The sequence below is a fragment of the Ursus arctos genome, unplaced genomic scaffold (assembly GCF_023065955.2).
Source record: "Ursus arctos isolate Adak ecotype North America unplaced genomic scaffold, UrsArc2.0 scaffold_3, whole genome shotgun sequence".
NCBI classification, from domain to species: domain Eukaryota; kingdom Metazoa; phylum Chordata; class Mammalia; order Carnivora; family Ursidae; genus Ursus; species Ursus arctos.
Genome location: NW_026622985.1, coordinates 14,207,853 through 14,226,114, shown reverse-complemented (window position 1 = coordinate 14,226,114; position 18,262 = coordinate 14,207,853). Strand labels below are relative to the sequence as shown.

Here is an 18,262-nt window from a genome sequence, read left to right as displayed (position 1 = left end):
GTCCACGGCCCCAGTAGGAAGCAACCAGATTGGGGTAGAACCAGGGGAGACAGGCCCCAGGAGGAGAGAGTGGAGAGGCAAGGGGCACCTCGCTCTGAGCTCCAGACTGAGGTCTCAGTCAAGACAGACTCAGCAACTTCGAGAACAGAGTCCCCACTTTCCATTTCCTTTGAGAGGTAGCTAAGCCTTACAAAGCAAATGCCCACTTTCTCTGGCCCCCCTCCCAGTACAAAACACATACCACATGCACTCTTGGGAATGTCAAGGAAGCAACAGAGAAAGACTGACTTGGTTGGCAAGACTGACTTTCCCAAGCACCAGAGCCATGAGGCGGACAGGTATAGGGGAGGGAGAGGAGGGGGTGCTGCGGAGGCTTGGGGGTCAGGAGCAGCAGGGGCAGTAGGAAGACTGAGGACTAGAGACTGGCAGTGGCAGAGGTAGGTGCTGGAAGGCCGTGGGGATGATGGCTTTCCAGCGAATGCCAGTGTGGACAGAGGTCAACTGATGGCAAGATGCCTCCTTATAGATACTGGATGTGGTGAGACCATCCCAGCCACCACCCCAAAACTTAGCAACCAGGAAAGAAGGGGTCTCTGAACTGATCCAGAAAAGCTTGATATATCTGAGTTTACCATGAGCTAAGATGAAATTCATGCCACTAGGTAGACTACGGACTCAAGACTGAAATGGCGTCCTTCTGCAGACCGCGTCCGTGCGCGCAGACCAACGGCAGCGCAGTGCGCCAAGAGCAGACGGAGCCCCGGGTCCTCTGCTAGGACGGCGGGCGGTCTGAGGAGGCCACGGCGAGCGAGGAGGCCCCCTGGGCACAGTGCGATGGGCTGAAGGAGCGCTGCAGTGAGGTAAAGGGAACCAGAGCTCTGGGCGGGATGGGAGCCAGCCGGCGACGTTCCGAGCGAAGGGCTGCAGAGGCCGGTCTTTGCATCCAGGGCCCTGGGATTCCTGAGGCTTTGAAGAGGAGGGACAGGACCACGTTTTCATTTAGAAGCAGCGTTCTCGGGGAATGTAAAGAAAGACCTGGCATTGGCTAACTCCGGCATCCGTGCTTCTGGAGGCTGAGTCTTTCCTTCTCTCTCCTGTCTTCTCTGTACTACGACCATCACAGGGATTCTGACCACCCCAACCTGCACTGTAGGAGCAAAGGCATTTCTTCCCAGATTTCATACAGTGACGATCAGCCACGAGTCCAGGCTAGGGTCTGGGAAGTCCAAGTTACTGTTTAGTATCCAAATTGGTGGAGTTTCCAGAGCCCGAGTCTTGGTCAGAGTAAGCCAGAGTAAACTGGTCTGCTATTGACCACAGAAATGTCTCCTACACACGCGTGTACACACAGAATATTCCTTATTCGGTGTTACTGGGTGAAATTTAAAAGAAACTGAGGAACGTCTATATTTTTATTTACAGTTTATGTAAAAGCGGGCTGCATGCTCTGTGCTGCCCGTCCTCTGAGGGAGGTGGGCTGGGGGTGCCCTGGGCAGCCCGGTTCGGGGGGAGCTTTGTCCGGTGTTCCTGGAAGCTCTCCCTATTATCTGCTTCCTCAGTCCTCTCAGTGATTCTGTAAGCCACTGGCTACTTTCTGATAAATCCCCTGCTGTGATGAGAGTGGACTGTGTTTTCTATGCACTGATCACAACAGGTCAAATACGTACTTAACCACCGTGTATTTGATTTTTTTTTTTTTTTTTTTTTTTTAAAAGATCACAGACGCTGCAGGCCGCCTGCCTGCTCCTGACCTTAGACAGCTGGCCTGGCTCCTAGGTGCTCCAGTCTCCTCACCTGTAAGATGTGAGGGTGGGGTGAGCAAGAAGTAAAACAAAGTGCTTGTAATCGTGTCCGACACATGGTAAGTGCTCACATCTTTAACACTAACAACCAAATTAAAAATTTGTTAAGAACTTCCCATTCTAAAACTAGTGTAAAATCCTTTTGGCTAAAAGCAAAAGAAACCACTGTCACAAAATAACTTTTCACTTGGCTGTTTCACACTCCGAATGGCTTTCTGTGTGTGTGTGTGGGGGGGGGGCGAACGTGCATTTCCAACCCCCGCCTCCCCTCCAGCCTGCGAGCAGCAGCTTTGCTGCTTACCTGTGTTTCAGACTGGGCTGGTGAGGTGTTCTGTGCAGGAAGGATTTCTCTGGTTAGAACAGATGGGGAACAGAGCAGAAAGAGCACTAGCTTTGGAACGAAGGGATATGATGCCGAGGGGGCTGAGACCTTTCCACTTTGGGATATTTAAGACTAATGGGGAAAGCCTGTTGTCCCCTAGAGAACATGCTTTTTGACTCCACTGCGGAGATGTGCCATGAATTTCCTCCGAATCACCCCCTCCACCCTGGTTTCTTGAAAGGAGCCCTGCTCTGAAGCTCACCTTCACCTGTGACTGTGACAGCATCTCTACATTTTAGTCGCTTTGTCAGGAAACTGAGGGACGTGGTATGTTCTTTCCGGGGGCACAGGGAGCATGACAGGAGATGCCAGGGCCACTGGTCAGGAGGCGCTCAGAACTCATTAGCATCCCACCCTCTCCCCAAAACGAAGCAGAAAGTTGCACTTATTTGCATTTGTGGGACTAAGTGGTGACAGTGTTTTCCCTGCTTCTGCACCATGGCAAGAGAACGGCCACCTATCCCAAGACAGATGAAGCCAATAACTGTAAGATCATCCTGCATTCTATGTTCTCTAGGTTCCACGAGGGCTGACGAGGCTCCAGAGAAGGCTCCGGGAAACTTGTGCCCACTCTCCATCACTGGACAGTGCCATTTCTCCTGCGAATCCCTCTCAGACTCTGCGGTGTCCCTCCCTTCCTCCCTGTGGGCAAAACCTAACCACGACCCCTCACACTCGAAGGTGTGGAAACTCTCCTCCACTCAGTGTGCCAGAATTCCGGGATGAAGCTGTTCAAGCCACTAGAAGGGAGTCTTTCATAATGGTAAGAGCTAACATTTATTCAATCGACAGATGCACAGAACGTGTGATCAGTTACCGTAAAACAGCATGACGTCAGCCGGCTCATGTTGTTCCCAGATGTCCTTGAATAAGTGACAGTTTACACAATGCTTCATTACATGCCTATTAAGAAGGTAACTACAGCTGATGACATTAAAAAAAAAAAAGCCCAACCCAGAGCGTGAGGACGGATGGCAGCAGAGCCCGCTCTCAGCAGTCCGCTCCATGGCCAGTTCTCCTAGGATCTAGAAATTCATTTCCAACTCCCAGACTGACTTTTCCTACGTGAAGAATGAGCCAAACGAATGACGAAATACGGACTGTGACCCAAGGATGTCGAGACCTGGATGGGGAAACCCTCACTTCATCAACTGCACAGAGAAACCTCTAGTAGACAGGCAAGGAGGAAGACGCTGTTCTTCGAGCAGCACATAAACACGTACAAATCCCGTTAACAGCACTGGGGTCCACAAACCAACCGTCTTCAGGACAGCGGCGACGACGAGGGGGACAGGCCGGGCTACTTCTTCATCTCCAAGATGGCGCTCCCCGGGCCGCGGTGCTTGGCGCTGCAGATGCCGCAGAACTGCGCGGGGGAGTTCTACGAAGGTCGTTGAAAGACAGATTTTAGAAAAAGAGCTCTTTCTACTCTCCTATTCAGAAATATTTTATGGGCGGGCGGGCGGGCGGGCGGGGGGGGGGGAGCTCCTTCTCCTGGAGCTTTTGCTGGTTCACAGTGTGACTTAGGGGAACACGGAAACGGGACCCTAAACACAGCAGTGTCAGAATACAGACAGCAGGCTGAGAAAGTTCTACAAACTATAGAATGGTTCTCACTGTACATCCTGTCACTGTAGCTTGACAGTCATCGATTCCACCTAGACGCATTCACTTAGCGAATGTTTTTATGATGTTTAGCACAGTAATCCCCCTTTACCCTTGGAAAGTAAGTCCCAAGACCCCGGGGGCTGCCAGAACCCACAGACAGTATCAAGCCCTCAACACACGAGGCTTTCTCTGCGTACCTACCCGTGACGAGTGAGGCACAGGAAGAGATTACTAAGACAGTTGTAACAGGTTACGGGACTGTGACAGGTTACGGGACTGTGGCTTCCCTTATACGTACTCCCCGCCCCCCGGGATGAGAGATGCCTGCGTGCTGGGAGGGAACGACGGAGGCGCTGGGAGCTAGCCTGAGGCCACCACTGCCCTCCTGGCCCTTCGTCAGGAAGGGGATCATCTTCCAGACCACGACTAACCATCACGGTAACTCACACCACGGATAAGGGGGGACTACTGTGTAGAGATGACGCATTTGAGAAATTCATTTTTCTTAGGTGATAGAAAACGAGTCCTGAGAAGTCACAGGATGGGCCTACTTCCGCGCGCATCCCTCCTGACTGCACCGCGCGCTCTCGTCAGGGCGGCCGACTCACCATGCTGGGCACGGGCAGGCACTCCTTGTGGAACATGTGGCGGCAGTGGAAGACCACCACGCTGAAGGGCTTAGCGGCATCTGCAGGGAGAGGGCGGCCGAGAGACGAGCACTCAGTGCAACAAGCAGATCAGGCCCTGAACCGATCCTGCCTGAAAGCCCAGCTGCAGTTTAATTTCCAGCAATAAGCTGCCTTAGGAGGATTAGTATTCACGGATGCCCCCCCGTGAATACTAATACACGCAGGGGGGTGTGACCTGATGAAAAGTAGGTACTGCAGTGGGGGTGCTCAGTCACAGGTCACGTGCCTGTCATCCCTGCCAGACAACTACAAACGAGGGCCAACCTCACAGCAAACGCCAGCACGTTTATTCTAAAAAATTAGGGTATGTGCATGCCCTCCTCCCTGCCCCAGACCCTCAGACACGAGAAACACACCATATGCTGAAGTCCATTTTGTGGCTTTCAGGAAATCCTGCCAGTTCACTCACTGCCTTAGCCACGCCTGTTCAGGGGCGTTGGGGCACAGCAGGGCTCGACCCCTCGGCTGCGAGCTTGCACCTGCGAGAGTTTAACTCTGCCATGCGCGTGCACTGGTCTGCACCACGACAAAACCCCACTTTTCCTGCGCCCACGGCCATTTTCAACATGAACACTTCAAACCTAGTTCCCCTAGAAAAGGCGCTGACTGGAACGACTTCTGTCCTGTTCTATGATCCCATAAAGCTAAGTAACATCCTACATCAGCTAGCTCTTTCAGGACCCCTCTATGTTGAATTTATATTAAAAACACTTTTTGCATCCTGATAACTATGCTTTGCTTTCTACTTTCAAATTATGGAATTTCCTCCTGTCCTCTCCTTACGTGAGGTGCTCTGATTACACATCACAACATACAGGTCTACCAACTATATAAACACATGCTTATGTTCGGATTAGATGGCAAGTAGGTTTCTGTGGAAATGTGGGAAACCTTAGGTGCCTAGCAGAGCAAAAGTTTAAAGAAAGGGGAAGCTACTTATATCTGTTTCCCCAGATACACATGATTCTTCTACCTTGGAATTTAAACATTGTCAATGGTAGATTTTCCATTTTGTTTTACTCTAAAGCCACGACCTCTCAAACAATGGCCCCTGAAGTAGCATCCACATCACCTGGGAACGTGTTAGAACTGCAGATTCTGGGGTCCCGCACCTCTTGGGGTGGGACCAGCAATGTGGGCTTTAACGAGCCTCCCAGGTAACGCAGACTCACTGTCGCGTGAGCACCCCAGCTTTCAAGAGCGGTGGTGCCAGCGTGCAACTGAGGAGGGCTGTGGGCTGAAATGCTGCTCTAAAATGGATTATTCCACAAGTTATATAATCTGATAGTTAATGTCAAAATTTTAATTCTACTCCTCATGAGCCCACATTTGGGGGTTTCCCCCTCCCAACCACCTTACCTGCTGGAAGAACAGGGGCAAGGCACGATTCACAAATGTTCTCCTCTGCAAGGGAACACACACACTTGGGATCATACGGTATTTGTATCTGCTCCGTCTCTTCTGAAAGTAAGGCATGCGGTTCCAATAGGATTGCTTCAATTTCACCTACCATCGACCAGAACGCCTTTCATTTGAGTTCGGTGCATTTTCTTCAGTAAGGACAAAGAGTCCGCTACGAGAATCTTCTTGCAGCCTTCACGAAGCAGAATCTAATGCACACATTGTAAGAGAAAAGCCATTTTTAAAAGACTCAAATATGGGGGCAAACCCTTCTAACGGGGGATTCAGAACATCGGTGTGTCTGAGATCGTCCAATGAGGCACTCACGCTTGCCTGCCCTCAGTAAGCTTTTCCCTCCGAAACTCTTAGTCCAATCTCTCCAGCCTCCACTTGGTCACCACTGCACATATGAACATAGAATAGTTCCTGTGGCACTTGTGAAATGAAACACAAATTGCAAAGTCTGGCAAGGAAGGCTGTGTTAACCAACACTAACATCACCTTACACAGCTTCTTAATGCAGACTCTTTCTGGCAGTTTGGCCCCTAAGTGACCTGCTCATTCCAACCTCCAGACCTTTGCCCAGGATGGAAAACTTGCTATCCCCCAATCCTCCATGATAAACCCCTCTATCTATTGCACTAATATATACTGGGCCCCTATCATGTACAAGCAACAGAGCACAGAGAAACTGAACAGATGTGATTTCTGTCCTAAATCCCCTCTGGGCTACAATCCCTCTTTCCTTCCGATCCAAACTGTTGACTATAGTGCTAAGGATGTAAAGTGTCCCTGGTAACTGTCAAATTTGGTGACTCTTGAGGGGCTGACAACTGAAAAATGACCACCAATATTAACATTCTGTTACAAGATTCATTTTCTTCACCCTTGTACTGCACTTTCTGTTCCTTTATGCATTTTCCCTGTGACGCTGTCGGCTTAATTACGTGCTTTCTCCCTCCCTGCCTGGAGAATTAGGAGTGGTAGCAATACTGTAGGAACCTCAGAAGTCAGGACGCCGAGGGCAGGCTGCCGATGCTGGCTGGCACCCGCTCTGTGTTTCAGAGCCAGGGTGGGATGCAAAGACGGCCACCTGCTCTCAGCAAGGACACAGCACCGAGAGACAACCTCCCTTAAGTTCTACTCCACTCTGCTGGCCCCAGGGTGAGCTTCCAGCCTGTTCTGGGTTTTCTCAGGTGTTGTATTAGAAACTGGGAGAGGCTGTGTGGGGTATGCTTAAGCTAGATGCCTTTTTTTCCTTTTTTTTTTAAACTAGAACTAGTTGCTTTTCTAAGAGGGAGGCGCTCAAGGAGCCTGAGGGCAGAGAGATTCTCAGTCGCACTGTGTGGCCCATCTAGCTGGAGGGGACTTGCTGCACATGTTTCTCGGCGCTCACATGTAACTGCCATGAAATTCACATAATGACGCCATCCCCGCATCACTGCGGCCCTGCTCTAGGTCCCAGCAAATACTGCTCAGAGGTGCAGCCCGCCTTTCTTCATAGTGAGGTCTCACCTCTAGAACCCACGTGGGTGTCCTGCTTTTAGGTTTTCCATTTGTGCCACTGAGAAGGGAAGTCAGGGAGCAGCCACCTGGAGTCCGCCATCCCCGGGCATCTCCACTCATATGTGCTCCCCTCAAATCCCAGACAGCACGGGCTGCGGTGAATGCAGCCCAGAGGCTTTCTCCCCACTCACATGAAGGCACATAGTAAAAAAAAATAAAAACAAAAAACAAAACCCAGAGCTGACGACCAGATTAAAGTTCTATACCTACCATTTCTAGTACTGATGAGCAGGAAATAACAAAGCTTTACTATTTCCACATTCATCGAGACACCACCTATGACATTTTATCCCTTAAAATGCTACTAGAAATGGAATTTTGGATTCATTTTAAAAAGATCAAAACTTTAACATGTCATTAAAGCACATAGGAAGAGAAACATATAGTAAGAAAGATGTCTACGAAGTACTGATAGCAGTAACTTTAAGAAAATTTGTAAGCAAACACATAAAGCTGCCCAGCTTCCACCACCAAAATAAAAAAGAAAACTAGTGTTGAGCAAAATACGTTTAGTAAAATGTTTCAGAAAGCGTTGGCTCTGTCCCTCAGTGGGTGTTTACGGCCTACTGCATACATACTACAGGAGCAAGGGCAGACCGGGCAGGCCAGGCAGAGGCCACAGTATCTGGAGACCAAGAAGGGAGCATCTCTTCACCAGGAGGACATTTGTTGAAATAGGTATAATCCGTTGCCCACAGAAAAGTATTTTCTAGGAAAAACTTGAGTATTCAGAGGCACACTGCCAGGAGAAGGGAAAATACACAAATCCTACTTAGTATGTGACTTTCTACTTCATAGGATCAAAATCCAAGGCCCCAAATCAGAAAAGTACAAAAACATTTTCATTTACATGATGCCAGACAGGTAGCTATACCAAAAAAAGTGACTACCACCCGTGGGAGAGAGCCATTTCTTCCATAAACCTGTAATGATCTGAAGGCAATCAGAGGCGGTGAGTGAAAGACTGTACAAGAACAATGTAACATTATCCAGGTATTGTTTTCAACGTCAGACAAGGCTTTTTGGATTATTCCCTGTAGCAATCATTACTGACTCATGAAAAACATGCTGTAGTTATCATTTTATCACAGATTTCACCCTTAAAAGTTCATACTTGGTACTTTCCATGAATGTCTTTTTTTTTTCTTTTAAAGATTTGAGAGAGCGAGTGCACTCATGCACATGGGAGGTGCGGAAGGGCAGAGGGAGGGGGGAGGGGCTAAGGGAGGAGAGAGAGAGAATCCCAAGCCGACTTCCTGCTGAGCACTGAGCCCTACACAGGGCTTGATCTCACCACCCCGTGATCATGACCTGAGCCCAAACCAAGAGTCGGACGCCTAACCAACTGAGCCAAGCAGGCGTCCCCCACTGCTTTATTAAAACACTGATGCCATCAGGGAAATTCAAATCAAAACCACACTGAGATACCACCTTACACCATTAGAATGGCAAACGGTGACAATGCAAGAAACAACACATATTGGAGAGGATGTGGAGAAAGGGAATCCCTTTTACACTCTTGGTGGGAATGCAAGTTGGTGCAGCCACTTTGGAAAACAGTGTGGAGGTTCCTCAAAAAGTTAAAAATAGAGCTACCCTATGACTCAGCAATTGCACTACTAGGTATTTACCCCAAAGATACAGATGTAATGAAAAGAAGGGCCATATGCACCCCAATGTTCATAGCAGCAATGTCCACTATAGCCAAACTGTGGAAGGAGCCGAGATGCCCTTCAACAGACAAATGGATAAAAGATGTGGTCCATATATACAATGGAATGTTACTCAGCCATCAGAAAGAATGATTACCCACCATTTGTATCGACATGGAAGGAATTGGAGGGGATTATGCTAAGTGAAGTAAGTCAAGTGGAAAAAGACAATTATATGGTTTCACTTATTTATGGACCATAAGGAATAGGAAGGAGATCATCAGGAGAAGGAAGGGAACAATGAAGCGGGGGATAACAGAGGGGGAGACGAACCATGAGAGACTACGGACTCCGGGAAACAAGCTGAGGGCTTCAGAGGGGAGCGGGGTGGCAGGATGGGTTAGCCCAGTGATGGGTATTAAGGAGGGCACGTATTGCATGGAGCACTGGGTGTTATACACAAACAATGAATCATGGAACACTGTATAGTGACTAACATAACATAATAAAAAAAATAAAAAAAAAAAAAAACACTGATGGCTGAGTCAAAATCGGTCCTCTTCAAACCTCTCTGACCTTCACATTCATGATTCCTGACAACTTCCACCTTCTGAGGTCATCATCCACAGCCTGCTCCCCCTGTGGATGCCTTCCACGGTCTCCTTTCCAGCCTTGCAAACTTGCTGTTACTCATACACTTGGGGCACACTCACGCTCTCCTGCCATCCAGGTCTTTATGACCAGAATGGCGTCAAATCACCGCCATCCACATTCTGAATACTATCTGCCATTACTTTGTGCTACGTTTCATTTTAAAATATGAACTACTGTTGGGGTGCCTGGGTGGCTCAGTTGGTTAATTGTCCAACTCTAGATTTCCACTCAGGTCACAATCTCCGGGTTGTGAGATCGAGCCCCACATCAGGCTCCACGCTCAGCACAGAGTCCATTTGAAGTTCTCTCTCTGCCTCTGCCCCGCCCCCAGCTTGCATGCACTAAATACAATTAAAAACAAATATGAAATACTGCAAACATATAGCATCTACTTCAGTCTCTTCCACTTACATTGAACATATCTATAAAGATGTTACCATATGTTTCAGATTTATTTCAGAAGAAACAACAAAGCTGACACTTTCTTGTGCCTTTCATCCTCCTCTACAAACACTTCAACTTTGTTCAGTGTGTGTCCAACTAAAATACACAGCTGGCTGGGGCTCCTGCAAAAGATCTGGGCAGAGAAACCTGGGAGGCTGGGAAGCCATCCTTTGCAAAACTACTGGACAGTCTTAAAAAATTAAGCATACCTGTTCCATGACCCAGCAGTTTCACTGATGGGTAGTTACCCAAAATGAAAAGCAGGTCCTCAAAAGAACTGTATGAAAATGTCCTTTGGAACTTTATCCTTAATAGCCCTAGACTGGAAACAGCCTAAATGTCCATTAACAGGAGAATATACCTCCAGGTTGCTGCCTCGTGGCCACAAAGTAGAGGCTGTATCTCCAGGCCTCACATTCACATTCCCAAGGCAGGAAGATGTGGGAAGCAAAGGGCTTTTTCCTAATGAGGCTTTGCTTTACTATTTGGGAAAGTGGTTACACCATTTTACCTTCCCACATATTAAAATTCAGTACCTGATAAATCTGCCCTCCTTATTCTTCTTGGATAATCTTAGCCATTTGCCTTTTACGTAAATTTAGAACTGTAAAAGATTCTTTGGGGTTTTTGATTAAAATTTTATCAGAGATAATAATTACTTTAAAATTTATGACATTTATGATATATACATTCAATAATTACATGGTCAGATTCAATTAGCTAATGATTTATGTAGACTTTTTGCATTCATGTTAAAGAAACAGGGTTCTAACTGTCTCATATGATGCTGGAAAGGTTAGACCAGCATCCCATGAGGAACCCAGTTCCATTCCGTTCTCTGGAAAAATTGATATAAAATAGGGGCTGCCTGGGTTTTTATTTTGTTTGTTTTTTAGGCTTTATTCTTTATTTGTTCAGATGAGCAGGAAAGCAGTCTTCAAGATGCTGGTTTCTCTCTAATGAATGTTATTGCCCTTCCAGTCACTGAATCGACACGGCAGGGCTGGGACAGCTCCACTGGCCACCTCCCAGCATCCTCCTCCTTTTCCTTAAAGCTGATGGGAACCGCAGGTATCACTTGGGTCCATCGTGTCCTGAGGAAAGACTGCATTTCTCACCCCCTCTGGAGGGTAAAGATGTTGCCTCCCTGCCCCTCAGGTCCTGGTTGAAAGGTCAACTACAAAATATACTTGGGGACTGCCTGTTTTTTTTTAAAAGTCTGATGAAACTAACCTCTGAAATTGACTGTGGAATAGTACTTTTATTGTGGCTTTATGTTTTGACTACTGATTTAATGACCATTGGTCTATTTGCTCTTGAGTAAATGTTGGTAATTTATATTTTCCTAGAAAATTGGTAGAGTTTTCAAATACACTGATATAAAATTGGAGCATTTAGTTTAGTTATGTTCTCCCTTGTTTGTTCCTAAAATATATATTTCTTCTTTTTCTTGATCAACTTGAGATTTTCCTATTCGTCTTTTGAGTCTGTCCTCCCCAAGTCCTATGGTTGAGGACGTGTGCATTCTAACCTCAATGTCTCTGTTAACCACTCTTTCAAAATTTTATTTATTTGATAGAGAGTGAGCGAGCAAGCAAGAGAGCACACGAGTGGGGGCAGAGGAAGAGCGAGAAGCAGGGTCCCCGCTGAGCAAGGAGCCCAATGCAGGACTCAATCCCAGGACCCTGAGATTATGTCCTAAGCCAAAAGCAGACAGACGCTTAACCCAATGAGCCACCCAGGCGCCCCTGTTAACCACTCACATCTTCTATCTCTTAATTACTCTGCACTGCATACTGAACAAGGTCATCAGATCTTCCAGTTAATTCTCCCTTTCAGCTGTATCCAATCTATTATTGGCCTTGCACTGAATTGATAATTTAAATGAATTCACATAATTTCAAAGAGTTCAATTTGGTTACTTTTCAAATATTTGTATTTTCTAACACATTCTACTTTTTATTACGGGATCTACTTTCTCATGTCTTTGTTTTAAAAGGAATTATTAATAATGCCTTTGAGACTGATCTTGTTTTCCAGTTCTTGGAAATATTAAGATTGTCATCATTTTTCATTCTTCTGTGTAATCTATATCTTGAACTAGAACTTATATCTCCTATTAGAATTTCACTAAGGTAAGTAAACCACTGGTCTCTTCTTTCCTCAACTTCATAATGGCATCATGCCTTCATCTCAAAAAGTACTTGTGGGCATTGCATGGCAAGTACAGTATTATCTTTCAGAGATTTATTTCTCTTATGGGACTTTTTCTTATTTTTTCTTCCCACACATTCTTCTTAACTCTTTTTCTTATTTTTTCTTCCCACACATTCTTCTTAACTCTTGTTTTCTTATTACACTGTTTTCTCCATAGTTCAAAGCTTTTCAGCATTACCTTTATCCTTTTATCCTCATCATTTTCAAGACAGCCAGTTGTAGGGTCTATAATCAATCTGCTTATAAGCATACCTTGTTGTATTGTAAATTTTAAAAATGTATTTTATAAGATAGCTGTTGAAAACCAACACGAGACTCTAGATTTTCCCGCCTTTTCCTTATTTCTCTGTAGTTCATCATCGATAAACATCCCAATGAAAAGCAAAAAGCACCAGACTCATAGATATTTTATAAAGCAATAAAAGAACTGTACATCAGTGAAGTTACTATGGTTCATTAGAAACAGCTGCTGTGGGAAAAATGCCACAAAAAATTGTAGAGTTTCTGAAATTTTTATTTTAAAAGATTCTTTGAATGTTGAACTTTTTGCTGACATTGCCTTATTCATACCGCAGTGCTTATCATTAGAATTGCAAATGACAGATAGTTACCTGGGTTTATAAGCCCCGGTATGATACAAGAGCTAGCCTGGGAAACCATTTTACCTAATTTCTAATCTATCATATAGGCTATGATGCTATGGGATCTGAATTCTAATGGAAAAGCTTTGCTTTCTGTTGGGATTATCATCGAAGATGATGAACTGCAGAGAAGTAAGGAAAAGACAGAAAGGCTCTAGGGTCTCATGTTGGAGTTCAAAAACAATCATATCTGAATTTACGACAGCACAAAGTACACAAGTGTACTGATTAAAGAGGCAGAGTTGGCTGTCACAGGCCACCTATGTCACCTAAAGGCTGTGATGAGGCCAAATGGAAACAATCTGAAAGGAAAAAAAATCCATTCTTAAAAGTTTATTTTAGGGATCTGTAAATTTAAAAAGTGTCTCTTCGAAGAAATTTAGAGCTTCTGCACTAAGAAACCCATTTGAGTCCAAAAAAAGTAGGTAAGAAAGAAGTCACTATTTTCTCTTCATTCATTTGCCTCTGCATTTCAAAGCAGAGTCACGAGGAACGATACGGACATACGGTGCGACCTAAAGGCCTGTTTCTGAAAGGACTGCATTTAAGAACTTGAGACACAGAAGATACTTTAGAGATCACCTCATCTCGAGGTTCCTGAATGTCGAATGTCAGTGCACAGACTTGTGCCAGGCTGAGCGTACGAAATCTCAAGGTGATTTAAGGATACAGTCCCCTCGCCCTCCCCCAAAGATTCTAACCTAGCAGGTCTGGGGTAGTACCTGAAATGACGTAATTTTTAAAAGAATTTAGATAATTCTGGTGTGGAGTCAGGCTTGACAAACACTGACTTAATCTAATGGGAAAATTGAGATCCAGAAAGGTTGGGTGCCCTCCCGAAGGTCAGCAGGCTTGTTGATGGGAAAGCCAGGACTGGAGTCCAGCTCTGCAAACATCGTGTCCACTGCCCTTCAGAGACAGGAGGCTGCCTGTTCAGTCCTGCACTCCTCTGCTGTCGTAACCTGCCGGGACAAGGACTGCCTCTCCACAGACCTCAGGACAACCAGTGGTCCACACAAGATGCCGCCAGAGCATCTGGCTTCAAACCCAGTGTGTCACCTTCCCAGACTGGCAAATCCTTTAACCCCTTGATAGGAACTGTTTCACAGATGGGAAGACTAACGACCACTGTGGAGATGAAATGACTGTCTCAGAAGGCCAGAGGAATGCTTAAGGGGGAAAAAAATACAAAACCAGAAAGGGATATAAATGCTAAATTTATAAAGAAAAGTATTTTAAATATATAAAGTATAAAAATTAATTTATAGCATAAAAATAATTTGGAAACTGTCGGTTTAATGTAAACACTGAAATATCATTTATACCATGCTATTTGGCAAATAATTTTATATCAAAACAACAAATGCTATCTGTCCTTGAAATCAGGCCTAGAAACATTTTAAGTTTATCGAGTGTAATAAGGGCTACTTTTATCTTACTGACTTCGTGAAACTTTTATAATCTGCTGAGTAATTTGTACTAACAGTGTAACAAGGTATAAAAATATGATAAATTTAAAAACTTCAACTTTGAAATCGCGGATGAGGATATATTTTCCCTCACTTTAACGATGCCACAGACCTCTAACACACCTCACACTAAACTTCAGCTGAAGAAAGTTGTTGCATTTTCGAAAACATAAAACTTTAAAACCAGAAGAGATACTGATTTTAAGTTTTTCCCACAACTTCTCCTTCCTTCTGTTCCAAGCCATTTTCCGTGGCCCAGATACGTTTTACAGTGCTGCGTACGTTATCGCAAATCTGCCTGACAGATTCCCAACGCGTATTAGCAAAAGGCCCCAGGAAGCCCTCTCCCTGACACCTGACCATGGATCCTTAGGTTTGCTGAACGGCTCCTAACAGCCCCCGGGGGTCCCTCCCCGCTGCCCCGCCCAACGGAGGAGGTGTCAGGTTCTCACAAATTCATGAACCTGGAAAATTTCCCCCCAATTTTTGGGATTAACAGGGCTACCCATTTTTCATCCTGTGAGAACATGTGAAAATCAACTATACTTTCATGGAACAAACAAAAGAGACTAGACAGTGTCAAAAAATATGTATGTGCAACCTATCTGGAAACTTCAAGATGCTCCATAAATCATTTTTACAGTGATCTCTGATAGGCGGCGCACAGAAAGAAAATAAATGGTCATTGATGCAACAGTAGCCTTTTCCATAGAAAAAGACTCCTGAACTCTTTCTTCCCACATAAGACGGAAGCACCCCTGGGAACTGTTTGAACCACCTGACCAAGGTGAGCGTTTTCTCTCTGCACCTTCCAGCGAGCCCTCTGAGCTGCAGTGGAGACCACGGTGCCATTCCTATGGGTTCTGCCACCTTCCCCGAGGGTCCCTCCCCTTGTCCAAGAAGCCACACCCAGGTCAGGTTTAAGGGGTCCACTGGCTGAGAAACCCCCAGCCTCCTGAACGCATCACCATCTGCACACTTCCACGTATTAAGGAACATTAAAAAATATAATGAAGTGGATAAAATATTGATTTAGCAGCTGTTTTCGTGAATGATTTTTTATATGGAATACATTTTGCATCTAATAATTTATTTTTATTCCCGGCTGACTCAGAACTATGCAAATTTATTCATAAAAAATGAATGAGCAGTGAGACCAGGGGTGCCCATGAGCTTGGTTCTCTGGATTAAGAGCCTAGTAAGAGGGATTTATTAGGTGTTTCTGTAGGCACTTTACAGACCGGAAAAAAAGAAACATCTTCAACCTAGAGGCCAAGCTTCACGCACTTCTAAGCTGGAAGACAGAGGAGTGATCATTTCATCACTGTCCCTGCGGCAGAGATGCTCAGAGCCACCACACCTAAATGACTTCTCAATACACCTGGATTCAAAACTTCCAGCGGGTGCTAGCACATCCAGGGATAGGCACAGCCCGTGGCATGTCATCATCAAGCTCACTCACACGCAGAGCTTTCGGAGGTCGGACACCGAAACCACTCTCCCCGAAGCCCAGTTCTCACCTCGGAAAGAGTGAAATACCCCCACCTGGGCCACTCCGCTGCAGCCCTTGGGCACTGCCCACACCACCAGCTCCCCCCGCCCTCTGCGTAGTCACCCATTCCCCCACTACCCTCTCCTCCCTGCCCTGCTCAGTCTCCGTCCCACCACCCCTTTCCCGGGGTTGTCTCCTGACCGCGCAATTCCTCTGCATACCGTGACGCTTTCTGCAGAACAGAGCCTCGACCTGCGCTTTAACCAAAGACCTATTTCTCTCCCAGGACCCCGACTTCCCATGAGCACCCTGAGGAAGGCACTTGTCCTCTTCCGCCCTGCCCTCAGGAGAACCTTCTCCTGCTGGCTAAGCTACCCAGTAATCCAGCCCCAGGGCGGGGAGGTGAGCCTCCCGGGTCACAGAGAATGCTGGAGCCCGGCTAGAGCCCTCCCACCCCTGTCTCTCAACGCCCACAGGGATGCCGTGCTGCCCTCACAGTTAATCCATGAATTCCACTCCAACAACCCTGACCTTCACCCTGCTTCCTGAACAAGTTCACGAGGACTCCGTCCAAATGTTAATGCACCAACAGCCCACTCCCAGCCCCACGTCCCTGTTCCTTCAGCTCCCTCACTCTTTTCCATCTCTCACTTCTCTTCTTGACACCCTCAATCTTCCTCAACTTCTGCTCCTTTCACCCTGCCTCTTACCTGAGTGCCCCACCCCGAGTGCAGCACAACCGCCCCCGCCCCCCGCACACTGCACCCTCACGGTGGCCAGGGCCCCCACAAATCCTCACCACGATGCTCCTCTCCTTACTTAACCTGGTAACCACTTCACTCCCTACCACATTATCTTCTGGCTCTACCAGCAAAATCTTTATGTTTGCAGGACAGCAATTTCCTCTGTATTATAACAAAAACTCATTTTCAAATGAAGTTGAGAAAGAACAGTCCAAATAGTTAAAGAAATGTGCCATAAACAGTTTCAAGTTCTATGAAAGCTGCCAGCATCTTGAAAAATGGTAATTGTTAGAGTCCTTTCAAGGAAAAGAGTAGGATGCTTTGTAATTAGCACATTAATTATTTATATGAAAATACTGGGTTCCCTTGCTTTTATCACATATTCTGAATTATTACAGATAACAAAGTTGTCCTAGTCTAGAAAACAGATAAAAAGTTAAATAAAATCACGTATTTTAACATGTTTCAGGCAATGGATTACTGGGTAGCTTCAAGGAAATAATCGTATCATCTGAAAAACTTTAATTCCCCTCAATGGACACAATACTCATGCTACTTAAAACTGGCTTGAGGGGTCTGACAGCCACTGTAACTACCCCTCACCCTTCCCAATGCCATGCTGTATGTACCACATAAATGTAAAAGTGCTTTCTTGGGGCGCTTGGGTGGCTCAGCGGGCTGGGCGTCTAACTTCAGCTCGGGTCATGATCTCAGGGTCCTGGGATCAAGCCCTGCACGGGCTCCCTGCTCAGCGGGGAGTCTGTTTCTCCCCCTCCTTCCCGCTCACGCTCGCTCTAGATCTGTCTCTCATGTAAATAAATATTAAAAAAAAAAAAGCGCCTGCTCATCAGGGAGAGAAAACTTGGGGAAGGTTAAAAACTGGATGGCTTCCTTACAGGATGAGATTTCTAGTTTCTCTACTTGACAAGCTTCAGAATATCTGGGTCTAAGTAAGATGTAACCATCCACCTGAAATCTTTGTTATCGAAAATAACCCTAGAAACGTTTATCCGGGAAGTCCACTCAACTCACTCCCCATGCTGATTTGTCCAAGAAAGGATACTTACTTGCAAATTGTAGTCTTGCAGAATTTTAACCAAGGAGTCTCTCAAATTGGGGATCTCCATCCCTTCCTTAATACGGTGAATCAAGAGAATTGGGTCCACGTGCGTGCCGATGTTGTTTAACAAGCCAGTGATAAATGCTGCAAGATACCACACGCAACAGTGAGCACAGCAGCAATGGACATAATGCAGTTTTAGGTCAAAAGGAACTAAAAAAATTATTTCCTTTAAAGTAAGTGTTAAAAATATTTGAATTTCCAAATTCTCAAAAACTAACTTTCCTTTTATTTCATGATGTAAAAAAGGAGAAGCTCCGTGAGTGAAAAAGGACAGTGACTTCAGAACACAGCCCGCAACGGCAAAGGGGGGCAACTGACATTTACTGAGAATTTACACCACAGCTCAGCTGTCACATACTTTTCTCCAATATTCTGCCAG

General features: G+C 45.9%; 1 protein-coding gene across 2 annotated transcripts in view; it reads right to left on the bottom strand.

Annotated features, from left to right (window-relative positions):
* Positions 1-2,942: 2,942 nt before the first annotated feature.
* The window catches only part of VPS41 (VPS41 subunit of HOPS complex), a 169,633-nt gene continuing 154,313 nt past the window's right edge, over positions 2,943-18,262 (bottom strand). For both annotated transcript variants that reach the window (XM_026502942.4, XM_044385612.2), the window contains 5 exons: positions 17,828-17,964; positions 5,992-6,091; positions 5,841-5,885; positions 4,401-4,480; positions 2,943-3,565 (listed from right to left, as the gene is read on the bottom strand). In XM_026502942.4, the coding sequence (XP_026358727.1) occupies positions 3,485-3,565; positions 4,401-4,480; positions 5,841-5,885; positions 5,992-6,091; positions 17,828-17,964 (443 nt within the window). In that variant the 3' untranslated portion in view covers positions 2,943-3,484. The remainder of the gene's footprint in view (positions 3,566-4,400; positions 4,481-5,840; positions 5,886-5,991; positions 6,092-17,827; positions 17,965-18,262) is intronic.